This window comes from Macaca nemestrina, chromosome 8 (genome assembly GCF_043159975.1).
Source record: "Macaca nemestrina isolate mMacNem1 chromosome 8, mMacNem.hap1, whole genome shotgun sequence".
Taxonomy (NCBI): Eukaryota; Metazoa; Chordata; class Mammalia; order Primates; family Cercopithecidae; genus Macaca; species Macaca nemestrina.
Genome location: NC_092132.1, coordinates 39,595,404 through 39,618,361, shown reverse-complemented (window position 1 = coordinate 39,618,361; position 22,958 = coordinate 39,595,404). Strand labels below are relative to the sequence as shown.

The following is a 22,958-nucleotide window of genomic DNA, read 5'->3' as shown; positions in this document are numbered from 1 at the left end:
AGCGTTTTTTGGTCAGGATTAATGAGGGTGGCAAAAATTGGAAGAGTTAGGGAGGCGAGGGTTGTTATTATGATAGAGGTGCACATAATTATTACTTTTATTTGGAGTTGCACCAATGTTTTTGGCTCCTAAGGCCAGTGGATAGCTGTTATCCTTTAAAAGTTGAGAAAGCCATAATTTTAAGTACGGGGGCATGGGTTAGCAGTCCTTGCAAGTTTTCTCGGTAAATAAGAAGTAGTAAGCTTCTATAGTTAGGTCCACAATCTAATGTTTTGATTAAACTATATTTACAGGGAGTAAGTCCTAGAATGGTGTTGGGATTAAGGGTTAGAAGAATGACTGGGGCAAGGTGTACAAATATGAATGTGTTTTCTCGTGTGAAGGGGGGTTTTATGTTGATTATATGGTGTGTAAGTGTCCCTCGTTGCATTGTGACAAACATGTGGAGAGAGTAGAGGGCTGTAATTAGTATATTGAATCCTGTAAGTATGATAGTAATATGAGATCAAGAAAATGAAGCTGCGATTACAAAGAGCTCACCGAGTAGGTTAATGGTAGGGGGAATGACAAGATTAGCAAGGTTTGCTGTGAACCATCAAAAGGTTATTAATGGGAGTAGGACTTGAAGTCCTCGGGACAGTAATATGATGCGGCTGTGGGTGCGTTCGTAGTTTGAGTTAGCTAGGCAGAAATATATGGAGGAGGTGAGTCCATGGGCAACTATAAGGATAATTGCACCAGAGAAGCTTCAGGGGGGTTGGATGAGGGAGGCTACGATTACTAGGGCTATATGGCTTACGGAGGAGTATGCGATCAGTGATTTCAGGTCTGTTTGTCGAAGACAGATTGAGCTTGTTATGATTATACCTCATAGAGATAATATAAGGAATGGATAGGCTATGTACTCTGTTAAAGGGTTAAGGATAGAAGTGAGTCGTATTATGCCATAGCCACCTAGTTTTAGGAGTACTGCGGCAAGGACTATTGATCCTGCAATGGGGACTTCGACATGAGCTTTAGGAAGTCATAAGTGTAGGCCATATAGGGGTATTTTTGTCATAAAGGTTATTATGCATGCTAGTCAAGTAAGGTTGTGAGATCAAGTGGTTGCTAGTTTTTGGTCTATAAGTGTTAGTAGTGTGATATTCAATGAGCCTGTGTTATTATAGGTGTAGATTAGTATAATGAGTAGGGGTAGAGAGCCGGTTAGAGTGTAAAATAAAAAGTATGTGCTTGCGTTGAGACATTCTGCTTGGTTACCTCATTTAGTGATGATAATTAGGGTGGGAATGAGGGTAGTTTCATATTCCAATCCCATTTCAACCACTGATGCGGTCATGGATGGGCAAGTTACTTAACACCAGTCTCCTCACCTATAGATGGATGAAGGGGGACAAAACACACATGGAGAGATTTTCCATGAGCGAACACATGAACATGACACATCATAGCATGACCTGATAAATAAGGTACCAGTATTAGCTGCAGTTCAAACACTGTTGTGTTTCTCTTAAGAGTACTGCAGTTGCCTCCCACCAGTCAAAAGTCTTTCTTCCAAATTCACTACCTTCAAAACTAGACTCTGCTGCTGTGATTCTATAATATCTGATTATGTCAGTGTCTTGCTTAAAATGATTCGGTGATGCTTCATAATCATGAAGACAAAATCTAAAACTCGTTGAGAGCCTGCAATTCTTTCAGTCTATCCCTGCCTCCTACAGCCTCTTCTCTCCCAGCCCTATCATGCTCCTTAACTCAACAGTACAGAACAGCCTCCCAGCCTCCCAGCCCCTCTCTCAGGCTCTCATGGCTTTCCCTGAGCTGCTCATTTGATCAGGATGATCCAACCCCTCTTCTCCACATAACTAGCTTAATTTCATCTTTCACACCTCAGCTCAGGCTGAGCTCATCATCTTCCCTCTAAATCTGTCTCTAATCTCCTCCTCTCTCCACTCCTGACATCAGCCTCTTTTCCATGCCCTGGGGCACTCCTCAGATACCTCCATCAGAACAGTAATTAGACTGTAATGTAATTAGCTGACCACATGTCCATCAACCGGAGGAGACTGTATGCTTCCTAAAGCCAGCTGTTTCATCTTTCATTTTGTTTTATACCCAGCTCAACACAGAGTTGGGCATATAGTAGCCACTCCGTAATTACTGTGTTAAAAAAAAATGGTGTCAGGGGTTGGCATCAGGGCTAACATCAGTTCAGCCATTACATCCTTACCTTTTAATCAATCAGATAATTTATATCACTATAAATGTATATTTTTTCTAACCATAAATATAATTTAAAATCAATATCTTAGGCCAGACACAGTGGCTCACACCTGTAATCCCAGCACTTTGGGAGGCTGAGGCAGGTGGATCACCTGAGGTAAGGAGTTTGAGATCAGCCTAGCCAACATGGAGAAACCCTGTTTCTACTAAAAATACAAAAATTAGTCAGGCATGGTGGCACTCACCTGTAATCCCAGCTACTTGGGAGGCTGAGGTAGGAGAATTGCTTGAACCCAGGAGGTAGAGGTTGCAGTGAGTTGAGATCGCACCACTGCACTGTAGCCTGGGTGACAGAGTGAGAATCTGTCACAAAAAATAAAACAAAATAAAATCAATATCTTGTGTTTTAAATATTGGAGTGTCCTCTTTCTAGAGTCTGGGAAGTTAAATTGCAGAGTATAACATTTCTTTCAAAGCCGAGTCCTCTGCTGTAGAACACCACCAAAGACTGTTACTCATCACTGTCCGATTGCCCAGTTCAGGACCTGAGAGCAGAGTCTGAGAAAAATTGAACTACATGCTGCTTTACCCATGGTTGGTTTCAAATGGACAGCAGCAAATGTGTCTCTGTGTTTTTCCCTGCAGAGGATATATTCCCTTGCAAGTCCTGTGGCATCTGGTATCGGAGTGAGCGGAATCTGCAGGCCCATTTGATGTACTACTGCAGTGGGAGGCAAAGAGAAGCTGCTCCAGTGTCAGAGGAAAATGAAGACAGTGCCCATCAGATTTCCAGCCTGTGCCCCTTCCCACAGTGCACCAAGAGCTTTTCAAATGCTCGAGCTCTAGAAATGCACCTGAATTCACACAGTGGTAAATGCTGCTTTTGTTTCTTCTGTGGCTCCAGAAGACTATTATTTTTATAAATATATATGCATTACATGTATACATCTATATCTATCTATCTGTAGCTATCTATAACATCAAAATCAAACTTTCTGGGTCAACCAGTGTGATCTTATGCCACTTATACTCAGCATATTTTACTCAAAAGATTTGGGTCTTAATTCTTTTCTGACAAATTCAGTGCTCTGACCACAGACCAAATCATTCTATTTGTTTTCGACTGAGGTTTTAAAAAAGCACATTATTTTCAAAAGAAAGTCTCAATACCATTTGAATATTGTCATTTATTGCTTTAGTGTCAAGCAATCTTTGGAAACTGACCATAGTGTTTCCGGTATGGTAGGGAAGAAATAATAGGTACATAAATATAAGTATTTGCTGAATTGAAATAAAGCTATTCTATTGATAGATCCAATTAAAATTACAATTTAGGGATGTTTACTTTTAAATATGGATCAGCAAAATATTCTTGACTTCCGAAAGATGCGTCATAACAGCTTAGCTGGTTTTTATGACATAAAACTACTTTTAGTACTATGTTTTAAAATCCCTTAAGAAAAAATAGGCTGAAAAACAAATAAGGTTTTTAAGGCCCTCTCTTAATAGCAAGGTGGCAACTGTTCCCATTTAATTTGGAATTGTATGCCAGCTATTTTTGGTTTCATTTCATAGCATTCTAATTAACATATTTTTTTAAAAAATGAATTTAATTGAATGTACAGAATTCTATTGACTTTAAATAATTTTAGGTACATTCTTGCATGGGACAAACTAGGGACTGAGAATCATAGTTTTTCAGCACCCGTGATACAAACCTTGTAGGACACCTCTGGGTGACTTTCTTAGCTGTCTTTGCCTAGATTAAATGATTTTAAAATGGAAATACATGTTGAGTTTTAAGCTACTGTTCTAACCTCCAGTGCTGTAGTACAGTTCAAGCTTTTGTCTTTGAACCTATAAAAGTAGGCAATTTCCTTTCTGCTCATCCTCTTTCCTCTTCTTGCAAATGAGCTATCTTCATATAGATAATAAAGCAGGGAAAGCAGAAACAGATTGGTTGTCTCAGATGGTGAGTAAAGTCATATACAAAACAAAAAGAGCAGAATATAGGGGTCCTTTCAGCTAAATGGAAAAAATGAGTATTGGATTCATTAAGGAAAAAAGGAGACAAGGATAGTTAGACCCCTTTTATGACTACAGGACTAGGTACCTCTGCCATGTTTTCAGCTTATGAATGTAAAAGGCGGTCTTATTTTAGTCCAGAGTACAGAGGGGATAAGCCAAGCTGATTTTACCATATGCTGACCAATGGGAGCTAGAGTCAACCTCAGTGATGCTTACCCACCACAGTCAATGATAATATTCAAAATATGTAATCATGGACTAGAAATAGGCAGCGATCAATCAGCATGGATGTCAATGCGAAATGACTATATTAGTATACTGGTAGACTATATTAGTCTACCAGGTAAATATCAGCCCTGGATAGAGATAAACTATGTTCAGCAAAATTGTGGCATAAAATTTTAAATTTATATTAAATATCAATTAGGATGTTATTAATTACTTTACAAAATCGTTTCTATTTGGCTTCTTTAGAATATAACCTATATGTAGTGTACTGAGAGTTATTTGATTTGCATTGGTTTTCAACAGCAATCCTAATGAATGCTCACTTCTTCCTAATGTAGAGGCTAATGTTCTAGTAGGAAGGTTATTGGATCAGTAATTATAAAATCTGAGGCTCAGGCATGGCTTCATCACTTAATAGCTTTATTAACATAATCAATTCCCTTAGCCTCCTTCAGCGTGTTTCCTCATCTGTAAAATGGAGACAGTGACACTTACTCCACTTCGATGCCGTCATATTCATGAAAGTAGTTTGAAAACTATAAAGTGCTATTATTATTATCACACACTGTAAGAGATGTCACAAGAAAACAGTGAATATAATGAATGAGATTCTGAATGATTTCATTCCCATTGTGTTGCAAACATTAGGTCATTAGAAAAGGTCCCTAGCATTCAAAGACCAACACACATGTTTCTCATTGTTCTTATTTTGTATGTCTCCCTAGGAGTGAAAATGGAAGAATTTCTGCCCCCTGGTGCTAGTCTAAAATGCACCGTCTGTAGCTACACTGCTGATTCTGTGATCAACTTTCACCAACACCTGTTCTCCCATCTCACTCAAGCTGCCTTCCGATGTAATCACTGCCATTTCGGCTTCCAGACTCAGAGGGACTTATTGCAGCACCAGGAGCTCCATGTCCCTAGCGGCAAACTTCCCAGAGAAAGTGACATGGAACACTCTCCAAGTGGAACCGAAGACAGCTTACAGCCAGCCACAGACTTACTGACCAGAAGCGAACTTCCCCAGAGCCAAAAGGCCATGCAGACTAAAGATGCGAGCTCTGACACAGAGCTGGACAAGTGTGAGAAAAAGACTCAGCTCTTTATCACAAACCAGAGACCAGAGATACAGCCTACAACAAATAAACAAAGCTTTTCTTACACAAAAATAAAGTCTGAGCCCTCTAGCCCAAGACTTGCCTCATCTCCAGTTCAGCCTAATATTGGGCCTTCTTTCCCTGTGGGCCCTTTCCTATCTCAGTTTTCTTTCCCCCAAGATATCACCATGGTCCCTCAAGCTTCAGAGATCTTAGCCAAGATGTCTGAACTGGTGCATCGGCGACTGAGGCATGGCAGTAGTAGCTACCCTCCTGTCATCTACAGCCCCTTGATGCCCAAGGGGGCTACTTGTTTTGAGTGTAACATAACATTCAATAATTTGGATAATTATCTAGTGCACAAAAAGCATTATTGCAGCAGCCGATGGCAGCAGATGGCTAAGTCCCCAGAGTTCCCTAGTGTGTCAGAAAAGATGCCTGAAGCTTTGAGTCCCAACACCGGCCAAACCTCCATAAACCTTCTCAACCCAGCTGCTCATTCTGCTGATCCTGAGAATCCACTTCTTCAAACATCTTGCATCAATTCTTCCACTGTCTTAGATTTAATTGGGCCAAATGGGAAGGGCCATGACAAGGACTTTTCCACTCAAACTAAGAAGCTCTCCACCTCCACTAACAATGATGACAAAATTAATGGAAAACCTGTTGATGTGAAAAATCCCAGTGTCCCCTTAGTGGATGGGGAAAGTGACCCAAATAAGACTACCTGTGAAGCTTGCAACATTACCTTCAGCCGGCACGAAACATACATGGTCCACAAACAGTATTACTGTGCTACTCGCCACGACCCTCCACTAAAGAGGTCTGCTTCCAACAAAGTGCCTGCCATGCAGAGAACCATGCGCACACGCAAGCGCAGAAAGATGTATGAGATGTGCCTACCTGAGCAGGAACAAAGGCCTCCACTGGTTCAGCAGAGATTTCTTGACGTAGCCAACCTCAGTAATCCTTGTACCTCCACTCAAGAACCCACAGAAGGGCTAGGAGAGTGCTACCACCCAAGATGTGATATCTTTCCAGGAATTGTCTCTAAGCACTTGGAAACTTCCCTGACGATCAACAAATGTGTTCCAGTTTCCAAATGTGACACTACTCATTCCAGTGTTTCCTGCCTAGAGATGGACGTGCCCATAGATCTCAGCAAAAAGTGTTTATCTCAGTCTGAGCGGACGACCACGTCTCCCAAAAGGCTGCTGGACTATCACGAGTGCACTGTGTGCAAGATCAGTTTTAATAAGGTAGAAAACTATCTGGCCCACAAGCAGAATTTCTGCCCGGTTACTGCACATCAGCGTAATGACCTGGGTCAACTGGACGGCAAAGTGTTTCCAAATCCAGAAAGCGAACGAAACAGCCCTGATGTCAGCTACGAAAGAAGCATAATAAAATGTGAGAAAAACGGGAATTTGAAGCAGCCTTCCCCCAATGGAAACCTATTTTCATCCCACCTAGCAACCTTGCAAGGCTTGAAGGTCTTTAGTGAAGCCGCTCAGCTCATTGCTACAAAAGAAGAAAACAGACATTTGTTTCTTCCACAATGCCTTTACCCTGGAGCAATAAAGAAAGCAAAAGGAGCCGACCAGCTTTCTCCATATTATGGAATCAAGCCAAGTGATTATATTTCTGGTTCTCTTGTCATCCATAACACTGACATCGAGCAAAGCACAAATGCAGAAAATGAATCTCCTAAAGGCCAGGCTTCCTCAAATGGGTGCGCTGCGCTGAAGAAAGATTCTCTACCATTGTTGCCCAAAAATCGAGGAATGGTAATAGTGAACGGTGGACTGAAACAAGATGAGAGACCTGCTGCCAACCCACAGCAAGAGAACATTTCCCAGAATCCTCAGCATGAAGACGACCACAAATCTCCCTCATGGATCTCTGAGAACCCATTAGCTGCCAATGAGAATGTCTCACCAGGAATTCCCTCAGCAGAGGAACAGTTGTCTAGTATAGCAAAAGGTGTGAATGGTTCCACCCAGGCTCCAACCAGTGGGAAATATTGCCGGCTGTGTGATATCCAGTTCAACAACCTTTCAAACTTTATAACTCACAAGAAGTTTTATTGCTCATCACATGCAGCGGAACATGTCAAATGAACTAACTGAATAAACATCAGTCACCTCTGGTATCAGTGTTTAGTATGTTGTTCTAACCAGTCCAGAAAAAAAAAAAAAAAAAAAAAGCTATTTGAATTACATCTGGGCAATCAGGAGATAATTCATTATGGCTGAGTTGAAGACTTGAGGTGTAATTTCATTACAGTCCATTAGTAAAGTGTATTATTGGTGCCATTTTCAAAAAAAATTAATTTATTTTACCAGCAGTATTCATAGCTGTGGTTATGTTATTTTTTATTTAAAAACTTTATATTAAAGTCATTTGTAATGTTATTGTATAGTTATTGTGTAGCACATATGGTTTGCACTGTATAGTAGCTTTTAAAGAAAATAGTCACAAACAATACAGAAAATCATTTTAGAAATAGCTTCAAAAGCACTTGTGTATCTTGATTTTTTCTTATATGCTGTTGCAGATATATGTATATGCTAAAATATAACTTGCAAAGATGTTCTAAATACACATGCTATAAGTTCGCCTTAAGATTTCAATTCTTGGATAATCAGGCTCCGTTTGCACTTTATATTTTAGCAGATACAGTCTCTTAGTCACTAGGCTTTGCATTTGTATGTAGCTGTATGTTTCTGTCCATTTTCTTAATCCTAAACCTGTATGTTAAATGAAGATGGCAATTTTTTTCTTGTATAGTACTTGGATTTTCTTTCGCTGATGCAGCTCTGTCTCAATTTTTAAACCTTTGCTGTTAAATGCAATACTTTATAAAGAATGAACAAAATTACTGGAAGCAGTATTGTAAGTAATGAGGTAGTATTAATCAGTTTTATCTTTTGAAAGGCACAGTCTAAATCGAAACCCTAAACTCAATGCTGCAAGTATGAATTTAATTCATATATAAGATCTATTTAAATATAAGAGTAGCAATACTGCACCTGGTGATCGCAAAGATAATGTTCTACTTCTGATAGAAATAATTTCTCAACAAATGTTGTTACTATGCATGTATATGGATGGAATAAAATTCCAGATTGTTGGAGGAGTTTGGCGTACTTTTTTTCCCTTTAAAATAGAAGAGAAACCCTAAATCTATCCCTTGTGATGAGAATAGTTTCAAAATGGCACTGAATAGCTGTATTAACACAATGACAAATCAGTAAAGAGAAAGATTGTCCTTTACATACACCTAATTAATATAACTTACTCTATTAAAATGAACTAGAGGCTCCAGGCCATGAAACTAGAAAAGTTCTTCATTATAACTATGTATAATCAGCAGAATCTGTCTGCCTTTCCGCGTCATCACTACAGCACAGATAAAGAGCAGTTTCATGTGTGTCTACAAAACTTACAAGTCATATGCACAAGAATCAACACAAATGTTGGTCAAATGCACCCAAGATTCAGATGAAGTTTACCAGAGAGAGGTTTGCATTTTGAGGAACGGTGATGTGGTATGGTAAAGTGACTCTGATGAGTAAAGATGTGCAAATCTCATGCTTGGGATTTGTACATTTGTATAATCCAGGAGTTTGCATATTGAGGGGGAGCGGAGAGCAGAGAATGTGGGCCCAATGGGCCAGCCAGAGACATTGAGAGTGACTCGGCAGACATGATGGTCTCCTGCAAAATTAGGAATCTCCTGACTTAGAAAGGCAACTACCCACTTGAGGCTAAGACACACTCTTTACAGATAGGTTGTGATGCACTATGATTCATCCATATTGAATCTGGTAACATAACGAACATAAATGTTGGCCTTAAGCATAACATACAAATACTGTAACAAAACATTAAAAAAAAATGCTATGTTGTCAAAAACGTTTCTCCAGTTGCTCGTTGAGAATAACTATTTTCAGAATTGAAATCATGGGCTTAACTGATGCTTTCCATTTCAGTCAATGATTAAACACTGAGGTGAACAGAACTAAGGTGCTTAATAGTGTGTAACAGGAATCTCTCAAATTATCAGATCCTTGGGGATCAATGGAGATGTTCAGAAAGACCTGTGTGGTGCACAGGTTGGAACTGGTAGGGCTGAGTATTCTTAAGAGGGCTTTCTTCCCCAATCTCTTTTTCATCTTCTTTCCTCTTCAAAAAGAAAGAAAGAAAAAAAAAATAACCAAATCAACATATATTTATTGATTACGTGGCTTGTATCCACTATTTAGGGGATGAAGGCAAAGAAATATAACACATGACTCTTTTCTCAAAGAGCTTATAATTTGATTCAATTTAGTGCTTCTCAACACTTATCTCACTAGAATTGCCTAAGGAATATTTAAAAATGCCAATTATGTATATATTTTTGTACATTGGGCCTTACCCTAGATCAATTCGAGAAACACTCAAGCCTGTGAGCTCTGAGAATCTATATCTTGTAAAACCTGTCCAGGTGGTTCTAATATGCAAACAGTGTTGGGAAATACTGAAAGGTAAATTAGAAGAAAACATGAAGGATAAGTGAGACTAAGCATAGTGAAAGAACCAAAAGATAAAAGGGAACCAATATGAGATGATAGAGCTGGGGCAGGCCGCACAAATAGGGTAGGTTCTGGAGAGGGGGATACCGTGGTAAGGAAGGCTACCTTTAGGCCACCCTGAGATATTTGTACAGTGTATCCACAGGGTGTTTATTTCAAGTATTGTTTGTATAGTTGAAAGTAAGTTCTAATAGCTGTTCACAGAAAGAAGAACACAGTGTAGGTTGAAGTAGTGACATTTGGATCAGAACTAGACCGTGGAGAGTGTAGAGGAGGAAAATGGTATTTCTACATGTGGCAATCACTGTATGTTACAGTACAAAAGTGGAATGCAACTGGCATGTGAGGATGAAAAGTGAGTAAAACATTTTTCAAAAGAAGAGAGTTTAGATTGGAAAGAAAAGGAAGCTAAAGTGGGAGGATTGCTCAAGCCCAGGAGTTGGAGACTGCAGTCCCTTATGATCATGCCTGTGAATAGTCACTGTACTCATGCCTGGACAATGTAGCAATACCCAATCTCTAAAAAATAAAAAATAAATGTAAAAAAGAAAAAAAAGTATAAATAGGGATCTGGTATCACCATGCCAGACCTTGAGTGGCAGACTTAAGTTTTATGGACTAAGGTTTATGGACTTGCCTTATACTTTGCCTCTTAAATAGGGTCAAAAATGAAAACTATGTTTAGGAATGGTAATAGAGTAAGTATGAGGTCTAGATGCTACACAGAGGAAGTTTATTTAGAAGTCCATAGTGATGTTTTCAAATGAGGGGGCGGGAAATGAGAGCCTCTACCAGGTGAATGGAGAAGCACAAGCGTGGGTACAAGATTTAATGTGGGTACAATGAATTAATGAGTAACCATCAAGACTTGGTACAAGTTAGTGAAGATGAAATCAAACAAGAAGCCAAATATCTTCAACCCACACTGATTAAAAAAATGACCCATGTTCAATAAACATTGAAGTCAGAATATTATCGGTTGAGTAATCTAGTTGAAGAGTAGTAAAAAGAACCATGGTTTATATCAGTTCTTCAGATTGTGGTATCTCAATCGTCTACAGAATTCTAAAGCCTACTAAATGAGAACAGCTTAGTTTTCAAGTTTTTTGTTTGTTTGTTTGTTTTTTAACAAAGCAATCTTAGGGTATTCTTTGTTGTTTTCTCTTGGCTACAATGAAGAACCTTTGAATTAAACAGAGAGAGTGGGAAGCTGTGTGCGAAATTAGTTAAGCTGGCAGCAGATTTTAGTATATAATTGGTCTTTCAAGTGCTTATTTCTAATACGTAACACATTTCAGTGTTTAAAACTACTATAATTTAAAATAATTCAATATATATGTTTTAATATTGAAATTGAAATGGAAAATCAAGTTGTTATGGAATCTGTGAGCACTATTTGAAAACTTTATAGCCAGTAAGAATGCTCTTATTTTCAGGCAAAACTAAGGTTTAGAGATTTTAAGTGCTCAAAGTTATAAAGCTAATAATTGAGAATCAGATACCTGGGTTTTGCCCTCCGACTACCTGCTAACATCATGTTCTTTCCTTCATTAAAACAGAAGGCAAAGACTAAGGCATGTGATGGTATCAATGTTATCCAAATGTCTTGGTCTCCAATCTATGTTTTGAAAGAAAGGCAACATTTCCCTTCAAATGCGTAAATTTCAATGGCTTAAGCCTCCACCAGCTTGTATGCCAGAATATGGACTAATAAGATTTTCCCAGTGTGGCGACCCTTTTGAGACTGCTCTTGGATGGGCTGAGGGGGGTCACCGCCACCTTCTCCAGGTAAGGACCACTGCTTTCACACTCGGGTTTCAAGGGAAGAGACACTGCTCTCCCCTTACCACATAATCACCAGCATCAGATATGCTTCACTCTTAATAACACAGTCCATCAGTATTTCCTTAAAGTTCAGGAAAGATAGAAGAGAAAAGCAATGTACAGAATACCCCTCAAGTACTCCAGTGACCCAAATCTAACCCCCAGCTTTCTTGCAGGATGACCACCTGAACTCTCTGCACCATAAGTGGATCCACACCTCTTGTGTTAAAGTGTCCTAAACAATTTCACAGTAGGACCCAAAGAGAAGCAGGTTTTCGCTCATCCTAGTCACAGGTTCACCTCTGGAATACTCACTTCCTGCCTTAATGCTGACCCCTTTAAAGTTCCCCGTTCTTATCCTTCTAGCCACACCACATTAGATTCCACAAGTCATCACGACAATCAGGTCAAGGGCTGCATATCTTAAAAACAGAGGCATCAGTAGTCAGTCTGATACATTTACACAGTGAATTCACTGCCTTTGAGGCCTCTTCTCATTTTCTTTGAGAAAGTGCTTAAAGAAGAAAACATATAAAATAGGTCAATGAGAAAAAATTGAAAGTACAGGCAAAGGGTAATTTAAATCCATACTTAGAAAGGAAACATTTCTCTAATGAAAACTGTAAAAACAAAGCAAAAACAAAAAGAAGAACTATTCATTTCATAAGCAAATTTTTTCTATTAATTTATAGAATGGTTGAGGTTCTTGAAGTTGCCTTATCTCAAATATTTTCATTCAGAAACACGTCTATTTGTTCCTGTCACCCAGTAAGGTTAATAAATATAAATTGACTGAAAATAGTGGTTTTCCCATAACGAAAGATGGTCGTTCCCCACAACAAATTGTCTTTATTATTAAAGGCCAATATTCCCTATAGTTCTTTTAAAAGATTTTTTTTCCCAGTTTCTAATTATCAAGGATTCAAATGATCTTAACTTGGATCACCTTGTCACATAATAAGGGAAATGTACAAGTAGGAAATATTTTTAGTTTCACAGATGCAAGAATAAGTAGCAATCTCCAAAGTATTTCAGTTTTTAGCTTCAACATTATTCTCTAACACCAAACCTTTATAAGATTCACTTTGAAAAGTATCAATATTAAATTATTGACATTTAAGACTAAGAAATTGGCCAGGCTTGGTGGCTCAAGCCTGTAATCCCAGTACTTTGGGAGGCCAAGGAGGGTGGATCACCCAAGGTCAGAAGTTCAAGACCAGCCTGGCCAACATGGTGAAACCCCATCTCCACTAAAAATACAAAAAAATTAGCCAGGTGTGGTGACACACAACTGTAATCCCAGCTACTCAGGAGGCTGTGGCAGTAGAATCACTTGAACCTGGGAGGCGGAGATTACAGTGAGCCCAAATTACGCCACTGCACCCCAACCTAGGTGACAGAGCAAGACTCAGTTAAAAAAAAAAAAAAAGACGAAGAAATTATTTTATACCCACTTGTGCATAGAGCTGAGTTTAGTAATTTTCAGTGGGTTTGAAACACTCCAACTTCTAATTTCAAGAGCTAATATAAGCCATTTCTGTATACTACTCCTGCTAGATTATGGTAAAATAGTAAACAAAGGACTGGATATCAAAGAGTGAAATAAGTCACAAATTTAGTAACTAGTACTTGGTACAGATCCATTATGATGACCCTTAATAAGGGTTTCTGAATGGATTTATGAATGACTAATGGAGAGAGAAAACAACTGGTATATGAATATATGAGTGAATAATGCATGAAGGAGTAACTGTCTAGTTGAGAATCAACCTGATATAATTAACTAATTAATGAAAATGGATAATTTGCCAGGTAGTTTTCAAACCATTACTTTTTGATATGGGGATGCATGTTCATTATTTCAGTACCATTGCAGGAAAATAAAACCACATGCATATACGAAAATCTCCTTCCTTGTAAAGTCAGTATCTGGCATAGGTATATCAAACAGACAACCTGTATAGGGAAATAGTTACAAAAGTGTTGGATAGCCTGAGGGAGTTGAAAGGGATTGGGAACCTCAGGAACCCATCAGCACTCTGAAGACTGGAGGAGCAAGAGGGAAAATGGTATTTCCAAGAAACAATGATTATCATGTTGCTATCGGATCTACCACACTATAGCTTTGTAGGAAGCCAGGAGGCCAGACTCCTGCTGATAGTGAAGAATCTCAGGAGTCTAAACTAACATCGATGTCACTGATAAAACCAGAGCCCCTGAAGGCTGTGCCACTGAGACTGCTGGAGATGGGGCGGCATTTGCTTCCACTTCCAGGGGTGTACCAGTTTCATAGGAATCTGTTATTGTCCACTGTTACTGCTGCTGTCACCAGAGGTGCCATCCAAAGCAGAAAACAAGAGCTTCTCCTTTCGTCCTGTCTTTTAATATCCAACCAATGTCTTCCATAGGCAAAAGCGAGCCAGACATCACCTGGCATGGGAGTCTGGAAAATGCGGCCTGAGCAAAGCAGGAATAGACAAACAACTGGCATAGACTAGCCTTGAGAGCTTGGCTTGAAAGGTTTTGTGTTTTCTTATCACAGCTTCTCATCTGCTACTTGTATCTTCCCTTCTAAGATGAAACAGAACCACTCAACTCAATAGCTAAAATTCCAGCCACTTTCACTCACTCTCTCCAGTGTATATAAATCTAACAGAAACATTCTCTGTAGATAGGGAGAAAGGAACATATTAGTTCTTCGTGAGTGCTGTAATAACAAATTACCACAAATTTGGTGACGTGAAAAAAAAACAAAACTGTATTCTTTCACAGATCTGGAGGCCAGGAGTCTGACATCAAGATGTTGGCAGGGTTGTGCTTCCTTCAGTGTCTCTGGGAGATAAACTTTCTTGCCTTTTCTAGCTTCTGGTGACTGTCAGCATTCCTTGTCTTGTGTCTACATCACTCCAGTCTCTATCTCCATGGTAGCATTATCCCCTCTTCTGTCTGTCATTTCCTCCTGCCTCTCTTATAGGAACAACAATGATTGCCTTTAGGATCCACAAGGATAATCGTGAATAATCTCCCCATGTCAAGATCATAAATCACATGTGCCAAAATCTTTTTGTCCTACAAGGCAACATTTAGAGGTTCTAGAAATTAGGACCTGATATCTTTGGGGATAGTTTTACAGTCTCCTGTAGGGAAGTATTGAAATACTCTGGCCAATAGGGAGGTAGAGGAGAGGAGATAGAGAGAAGCCATATAGAGAGAAGATAGGAGCCATAACCTTTGAAAAAGGTTATAGCTCCCAGCCAGGTTCTACAAACTGTGGCAGCACAGCAGAAATTAAGTTAATCCCAAGCTGGTGAATCTCTTGGAACTTGACTGAGACACAAATGTTATTAACAAACATCAATAATATTCCATAAAAAATATCTAAGCCAACAGGTCTCAACTGATCACTCATGACCCAATCATGAGGCATAATTGAGTCTGATGACAGCTCTGCAGCAGGTGGTGTATCTATTTGCAACTTAATAAACCTTATTAATTCAGAGAATCATGAAAAATCAGGCACAGGCTGGGAAAAAGTTTACTTTGGCACTATCTAGAAAAAAGAGTTTGCTCAGTATATTAATAGAGTAAACAGGATTGAAAGAAAATAAACTGTTTTCAAGAACCTTAGCTGCTCCATTTTGCATACAAATAATATATTAATTTCAAACAGTTTTTATCTACATATTAAAGAAGGATGTCAGAGGTTTTTGCTTGGCAATGCTTCTTTGATCATTCACTGAATTTTCTACATATGATGTAATCTGGTTTCAGATGGTGTAAATGTATAAAATTCACTAAGCCCAGAACTTTTTTTCCCTGTCGGGGTTCATTGACCCTCAAGGAAAACAGTTAATCAAGTAAAATACAATCTTTTTATATTCATAGGAAAATATATACTGATAAAATAGTTTTTCTTTTAAAATTAGAAATAGAGGAATAAAAATTTATAAAAATTCAGTAAATGTAAAAAATACATAATATCATAGCTGGTTTAAAGTAAGAGTCTCATGACAGAAAGAGAAAGTGGTTCACATGAACAAAGAATGAAGGCAATAAACATGGAAATCATAAGAAAAAAATCTTAAGAGGAACAGACAGAAAATTCAAGACAAAGACAGGAAGTAACAGGAAGATGTTCACAGAACACTCACAGACATGCCTATGTGAACACACAGGCTCCTTCCTCCTGCTACAATGTAAATGGCACCTGATCTTAGTCAAAACCAATCCTACGTAAGCATCCCATTCCTTCTAACCAATTCAATGATGTAGCGCCTTCAATTATTCTCCTACTTTCTTGGCACAAAAGCAAGAGATGTATCTTCATAAATTGATGTCAGGACTTGAACTAGAAGCAATACTGCTCCGAATTGAAGTGTGAACCAGAAATGAAAGCGTTTTCTTTATACGTTCTGGATTCTAATCCTGGGAGATGGCTAGTGTTCCAATGATGCTCAGATGAAATTACTGCTTGTTTAGCGGATGTAGACTTGCAGCAGATTCAATTTAATTTAGAGATCAAAAGAATGTGATATTACACATACACAGTTTTGAGCAGTTAGTGTTATACCTACTACATGAGTCCTATAATTATTATTTTTTCAATGAGCAAATTGAGGCTTAAAGCAGTTGAATGAGTTCCCCAAATGGCAGAACCAGTGGAGCCAAGTGTTTGAACCCAGTTATTTGTCTAGAAGCCTTTGCCGCTCTTTCTCCTAGGGCCCTGATTCTCACTGCCTCTACCTCAAGCCAGATTTCTTATTATCTTGTTGCAGTTCTACCTGATTCCTGTTACACCCAGTGGTGTAGAAATTTTCTGAGTTAGGATAACCGTTAGTCACATTCTGCCTGGGAAAATCCTAGCCTTTTACAGAATTTGTCTTAAAATTTTCATACGTATTTTTATCAAGAATTGCATCAAAATAATTGGATGGTTCCATAGACTTCCAGTTTTATTTCCAGCTTCTAACATCATCTCCACTGCTAGTGGAGAAGGTGCATGTCCAGTGAGCAGGTTTCTCTTTAACGTGTGGTTAAAGCTGAAAGACAACCAGAGGTAACCTATCTTTTGTTTTCACCCTGTCCAGATGCAATGTAACTAACACTTTCTTTTCAAGGACAATGCATAAGGTATTTGATGAAAAAGCACATGTGGACAGAAGCAGTTAAGGACAATTTAACTCTACTCTCCTTTTGTTCAGCAGCTTTTGGAGCTGCTGTGCTTGCCCACTATTGGATCTACCTGTGTGTTAACCACAAACATGCACAAAGCCCCACTAAGTGACGAAATCTACAAAAAAAAGTGAGAAATTACGGACTAGACTATGGCATATACTAAAAATAGAGGAGTAGTTATTTCATTGTAGAAGTTATAGATAGTCTAATGCTCTGACTACTCTGGTTTTATCAAGTAGTATATGGTTGTATATGGTATAAATATACAACCGGTTACCTATTTTTGTTGTTTGGTAACACATTTATGTTGCAATATGCCATTTTAGCAAAATGCTTAACATGCTCTATTAGTCCATTTTCACACTACTATAAAGAACTGTCTGAGACTGGGTAATTTATAAAGGAAAGAGCTTTAATTGACTCATAGTTCAGCATGGCTGGGGAGGCCTCAGGAAACTTACAATCATGGAAGAAGGTGAAGGAGAAGCAAGGCACCTTCTTCGCAATGCAACAGGAAGGAGAATGAATGCAGGAGTAACTACCAAACACTTTTAAAACCATCAGATCTGATAGGAACTCACTCACTATCATGGGAACAGCATGGGGGTAAACTGCCCTCATGATGCAGTTACCTCCACCTGGTCTCTCCCTTGACACGTGGGGATTACAGGGATTGTAATTCAAGATGAGATTTTAGTGGGTATACAAAGCCTAACCATGTCACATACAATGTCACATTTAATATGAAATTAAGAACTGAAACTTACATTTTTCAAGAGTTAGATAATGAATATGTAACTTAAATTGTCTTATTGACACCTATCATTCACCAAGCAAGTGATAGAGATAAATTAACCAAACAAAGTCAAGTCACATAAATTTGTTCAAGAATATTTGGCATCTACTTCAAATGTAGTCATTATTCAGCTAATTGAGCCTGAAGATTATGATTCAATATATGCAGCTGCAGAAGGTGCACATATATTACTCTGGAAAGCATGACTTTCACTTAGATTAAATGATTAATCTCTATAAACTTCACTATTGGAATTGCTATATAGCACACACATAATTCAGAATTTTTCAAAATAAGCTACAACATTCTTTCAATTAAAATAGAGGTCATAGTTGGGAAATTTTAAATATGCGTATATTTTAAATTGAATTTTACACATTATATTTTTAATTAAGTTATTAATTTAATTTTAAGACTTTTGTGTCACGTATACATACAGGCACATAGAATTATTTACTGAACAAAATGCTTGTGATAAAGCTGATGTTGAAGGTGAAATAATTATTGTATTGCAATACTCACTTTTTCTTCATTTTCCACAGATTTTAGAAATATTTGAATTATTAATACTCATGTACATGTCTTATAAGAGTACTGAACTTTTTTTACCATGTCCTCTGAATTTTGTGTACATTTAAGTCAAAATCATTTATAAATATTTGATTAATATATTCAACAAATAAAATGTCAAATGGTTTCAAAGAAGCAAACAGATATAAAACTTATCACTAAATTAGGAAATTCCTTATTACTAACATAGGGAATCTAAGTTTATTAAACATTGAGAGTTAAAAGAGTGTCTAAGATTTATTTTTTCATTTTGTAATTGCATTTTATATTAATCTGGAGGAAAGCTCTTTTGTTGGAGTTTCTATTTGTAATTTGATAGATTTTTCATTGCCATGAAATGAAATAGGAAAGTTTATAATCTTACATTACGTACACAAGTAATACAGATAAATTATTTGATACATTTTAAAAATATATATTTTGCAGAAGAAGGCACTTCTGATTCAACATGTGAAGCAACAAAAAATATAGTCCTTCTAAAGACATGTGAACTGAAATTTTTGCACATTTCAATATAAGAAAAAAACAGAAAAATGAAAGCATTTCTGATTTAGCAAGTTATCTCTGAGATTATACTTATGGACTAAAAGTAAATATACTTCTTATGCTATATATTTTTATACATATTATAAATGGGATCTTATATTCAGAGTTTATTTTGTTTTTTAAACTTTATTTTGAAATAGATTTGCAGAAAATCTGCAAAAATAGCACAGAGTTATCATGTGTATTTACCCAATGTCCCTTAATATTAACATTTCATATAACCATGGTACATTTTTTAAAACTTACATTGGAACAATAATATTAGCTAAACTATATTCCAGTTTCATCGGGTTTTCCACTATTGTCCTTTTTCTGTTTCAGTAACCAACCCAGGATACCATGTTGCATTTAGCCATAATGCCTCCTTCGTCTCCTTCAATGTATGTTTGTACTTTACTTCTTATGACCTTAACGTCAGATATTTTGTAGAATATCCATCAATGTGAGGTTTCCTGGTTTTATTTTTCTTATGGTTGGCCTACAGTTAGAGACTTGGGAGAACAGCACAGAGGTGAAATGCTTCTCACTACATTTTATCAGGCCATAGATACATAACAACATAACTTATCACTGGTGATATTAACCTGGTCACTTAATTAAGTTGCTATCTGTCAGGTTGTCTACTGTAAAAGTATCTCTTTGTTTCCTTTCTAACTCTATTCATTAGAAGTAAGTCACTACATCTGGCCAACATTCAAGGAATGGGGAATTACGTTCCACTTCCTGGAGGGAAGGGAATCAAAAATTTCATGGACCTGTCTTAAAACCATTATAGTAATTAATACATATTTTTGGGGAGATTTTTTAACTTTAAAAAACATATTGGTGGGTACATACTATGTGTATGTATTTAGGGAGTACATAAGATGTTTTGATACAGCCATGCAATATGCAATAAGCACACCATGGAGAATGGGGGCTCCATCCCCTCAAGCGTTTATCCTTTGAGTTACAAACAATCCAATGACACACTTTGAGTTACTTAAAAATGTACAATTAAGTTATTATTGACTTAATAATAGCATCCTCTTGTGCTATCAAATAGTATGTCTTTATTTATTATTATTTTTTTTAACACGGTGTCTCACTCTCCCACCCAAGCTGGAGTGCAGTGGTGTGATCATGACTCACTGCAGCCTCAACCTCCTGGGCTTAAGCAATCCTCCCACCTCAGCCTTCTGAGTAGCTGGGACTACAGATGCATACCACCACGCCCAGCTAACTTTTGTATTTTTTGTAGCGACAAGGTTTCACCATGTTGCCCAGGCTGGCCTTGAACTCCTGGGCTCAAGCAATATAGCCTCCTCAGCCTCCCAAAGTGCTGGGATTACAGGCATGAGCCACCACGCCCGGCCAACAATTTTATTTTTAAAGATAGTTTATGATTAGAACTATTTTTAATCCACTTACTTAAGAATTGATTTATTTCTTAATAACTACATCTTTCAAAAACATGCAATTATAATTATTTTAGCATTCCTTTCACCCTTACATGTCTTAATCTGGATAATAAACTACAAAGTGACCCCAAATGAGTTAATCTGAGCTCAGCAGGCTCTTTGAATATTGTTATTTAGATCATAGCCTCTCAAGCCTTAATATTCCTACAAATCATCTGAGGATACCGTTAAACTGCAGACCGATTCAGTAGGAGTGGGGAGGAGCCTGAGAGCCTGTATTTTTATGTGGCTCCCGGGTGATACCAATGCTGCAGGTGCACAGACCACACTTCGAGTGGTAAGACTGAAGACTACATAGTTGTCATTGCGTAAGCTTTCTATGCAGTTGTTCTGTGTCCTCAATCCTATAGTGCTTGTTCCTTCCTTTATTCCAGAGCCCAAATGCCTCATTTCAAAACCCATTTCTAGGGAACTCAGTAATCTTTAAAGTTCCATTCAGTCTGTAGCTCTTTTTTACATTTCTACACCTATTTCAGTTTAGAGGCTTTGTCTATCATACACGCAAGGTAAGTTTACATCAGTTTGTAAATTAGATTAGCTGTGTTTGACAAGTGGGGATGGGAAAATGTCATTTTCCACCTCTTTTCATTCTTCAGTAGTTTGGTGAATAGAGCATACCTTAGAACATACTATTTGCCAGACTATATTCAGGTCTCACTTATACATCACAGCCACCTCACTTATATACAACAGCTACCTCACTGTGAGCTTTCTCATTTTCAATCTTGTATTAATTTTGATAATTTTTTTAACCCAAGGAAAACACTTATGGAGTCTATTACAAGATTGGTGGGTTCACACTGTGATCAGAGACAAATGCTTAAGGGAATAGTGGAGCCATTCTGTGATTTATGACCATTCCTGGTGGGGGGTAGGGTGGGAGTGTAGGGAGAGAGAGTGAGAGTGGGGAAGGAATAGAATAAATATAAAAAGAGTATTGCAGTCTTGTGGCCATCTGTGCCAACTGCATGCTGCATATCTCAAACAGAAATAGACAGGATATAAGCAAATGTTATTAGTTGCTTTTAATTTTGTGCTCTTCAAAATTATTTGTGTTATATCCATTCATTCATTTACCCATCCATCATGATTGCACTAGAGTTCTGAGTTCTTACTCTGATATAGCCTTATGATGGGCACTGGGGACCACATGCTAAGAGATAGTCTCTGTCTTTAATTGGCTTTGGGTAGAGAAGTATGGAATGAAAAGCACACAGGTGAATACAAAACGTTATGATAAATGCTACATTGTGGCACAGAGTACTGGAGGCACATAAGAAAGCACCTTATCCAGTCTTGGGGATCCTGGAAGTTTCCTACAGGCAACAGGCTCTAATTTAAGGTGTAATACATGAATAGGAGTAATTCAGGTAAAGAAAAGCAAGGACAAAGGGCAGAGAAGAGGCAGCAGGTGGAAATGTGGTTATTTTGGGAACATTCTAAGGAAAGAGATTACCATGTACAAAACCCAAATGTTGAGGATACAACTTCTCCCAATTTTTCCTTTTCCCAGACTCCCCATTTTAGTGATGTCAGCACCACCAACTTAGTTACACTGTCCACAAATTAGGAGTAATCCTTGCCTTCTCCCACTCATTCATTCTGCTGTTTCCCACTTAGACAATCACTTAGTCCTGTCAATTCTTCCTTCTAGCTATATCTTAAATGCATTTTCTAGTCTCCATTCATGAGGTCACTGAAATATCACATTGTCCAAGATTATGGACAATCATCTCTTACCTAAATTACAAGTCTCCAAAATGATACTCTTAGTTCCAACTTCAAACATCTTTCAGGTTGAAAAACATTTATTTTCACTATAGTGATCTTTCCACTATAGTGAGTTCAAGGAACTAATAGCCAATATTTACCACACTCACAAAAGTATACAAATGAATGAAAACAGTTATGACCCACCCATGACTGCAGTGGGTTCCAAAGATAAAACACTACTACTGTCGCTCCATTCTCAAATCCTCCAATAGCTCCTCATTGCCTTCAGGATCAAGTACAAATCCCTTAACATGGTTAACAAGGCCTTAAGTCACTGGGCTCCTGCCTACATCTCCACCTTGCTGATCCAATACTTAACACATTTCATATACAGTATATTTTTTGTTCACCTAGATATGATAGTCACTATACAGGGCACTCTAAATAAAATGATGAATAAGATAAACAGTCTACTTATATTCTATCAAAGGAGACTTTTAAACAAATCATCAAGTTATTAGCAACTGTTGTAAGAACACTTTTCCATCATCACTTTTATGATGCGAGTACCCTAGACATTCTAAACATAGTATTTGGCATTTTGGGGGGTCTTCACCTATTTCGGATTATAAGTTTTTCCAGATATTGATTTTTAAAGAAGATTATTATTTTAATAAAAGACATTGCCACTCTATTAGTTACAGTAATTCTAGCTACT

At 37.8% G+C, this 22,958-nt stretch overlaps 1 protein-coding gene and 1 long non-coding RNA gene across 12 annotated transcripts in view; one reads left to right on the top strand and one right to left on the bottom strand.

Moving 5' to 3' along the window:
* LOC105476003 (zinc finger protein, FOG family member 2) overlaps window positions 1-8,715 on the top strand; it is a 503,988-nt gene extending 495,273 nt beyond the window's left edge. For all 11 annotated transcript variants that reach the window (XM_024790960.2, XM_024790959.2, XM_024790966.2 and 8 more), the window contains 2 exons: window positions 2,869-3,093; window positions 5,205-8,715. In XM_024790960.2, coding sequence (XP_024646728.2) covers window positions 2,869-3,093; window positions 5,205-7,696 — 2,717 coding nt within the window. In that variant the 3' untranslated portion in view covers window positions 7,697-8,715. The remainder of the gene's footprint in view (window positions 1-2,868; window positions 3,094-5,204) is intronic.
* The window catches only part of LOC139355789 (uncharacterized), a 275,722-nt gene that overhangs the window by 25,701 nt on the left and 227,063 nt on the right, over window positions 1-22,958 (bottom strand). The window contains exon 3 of the long non-coding RNA XR_011606832.1: window positions 2,469-2,586. This is a non-coding gene — a long non-coding RNA (uncharacterized lncRNA). The remainder of the gene's footprint in view (window positions 1-2,468; window positions 2,587-22,958) is intronic.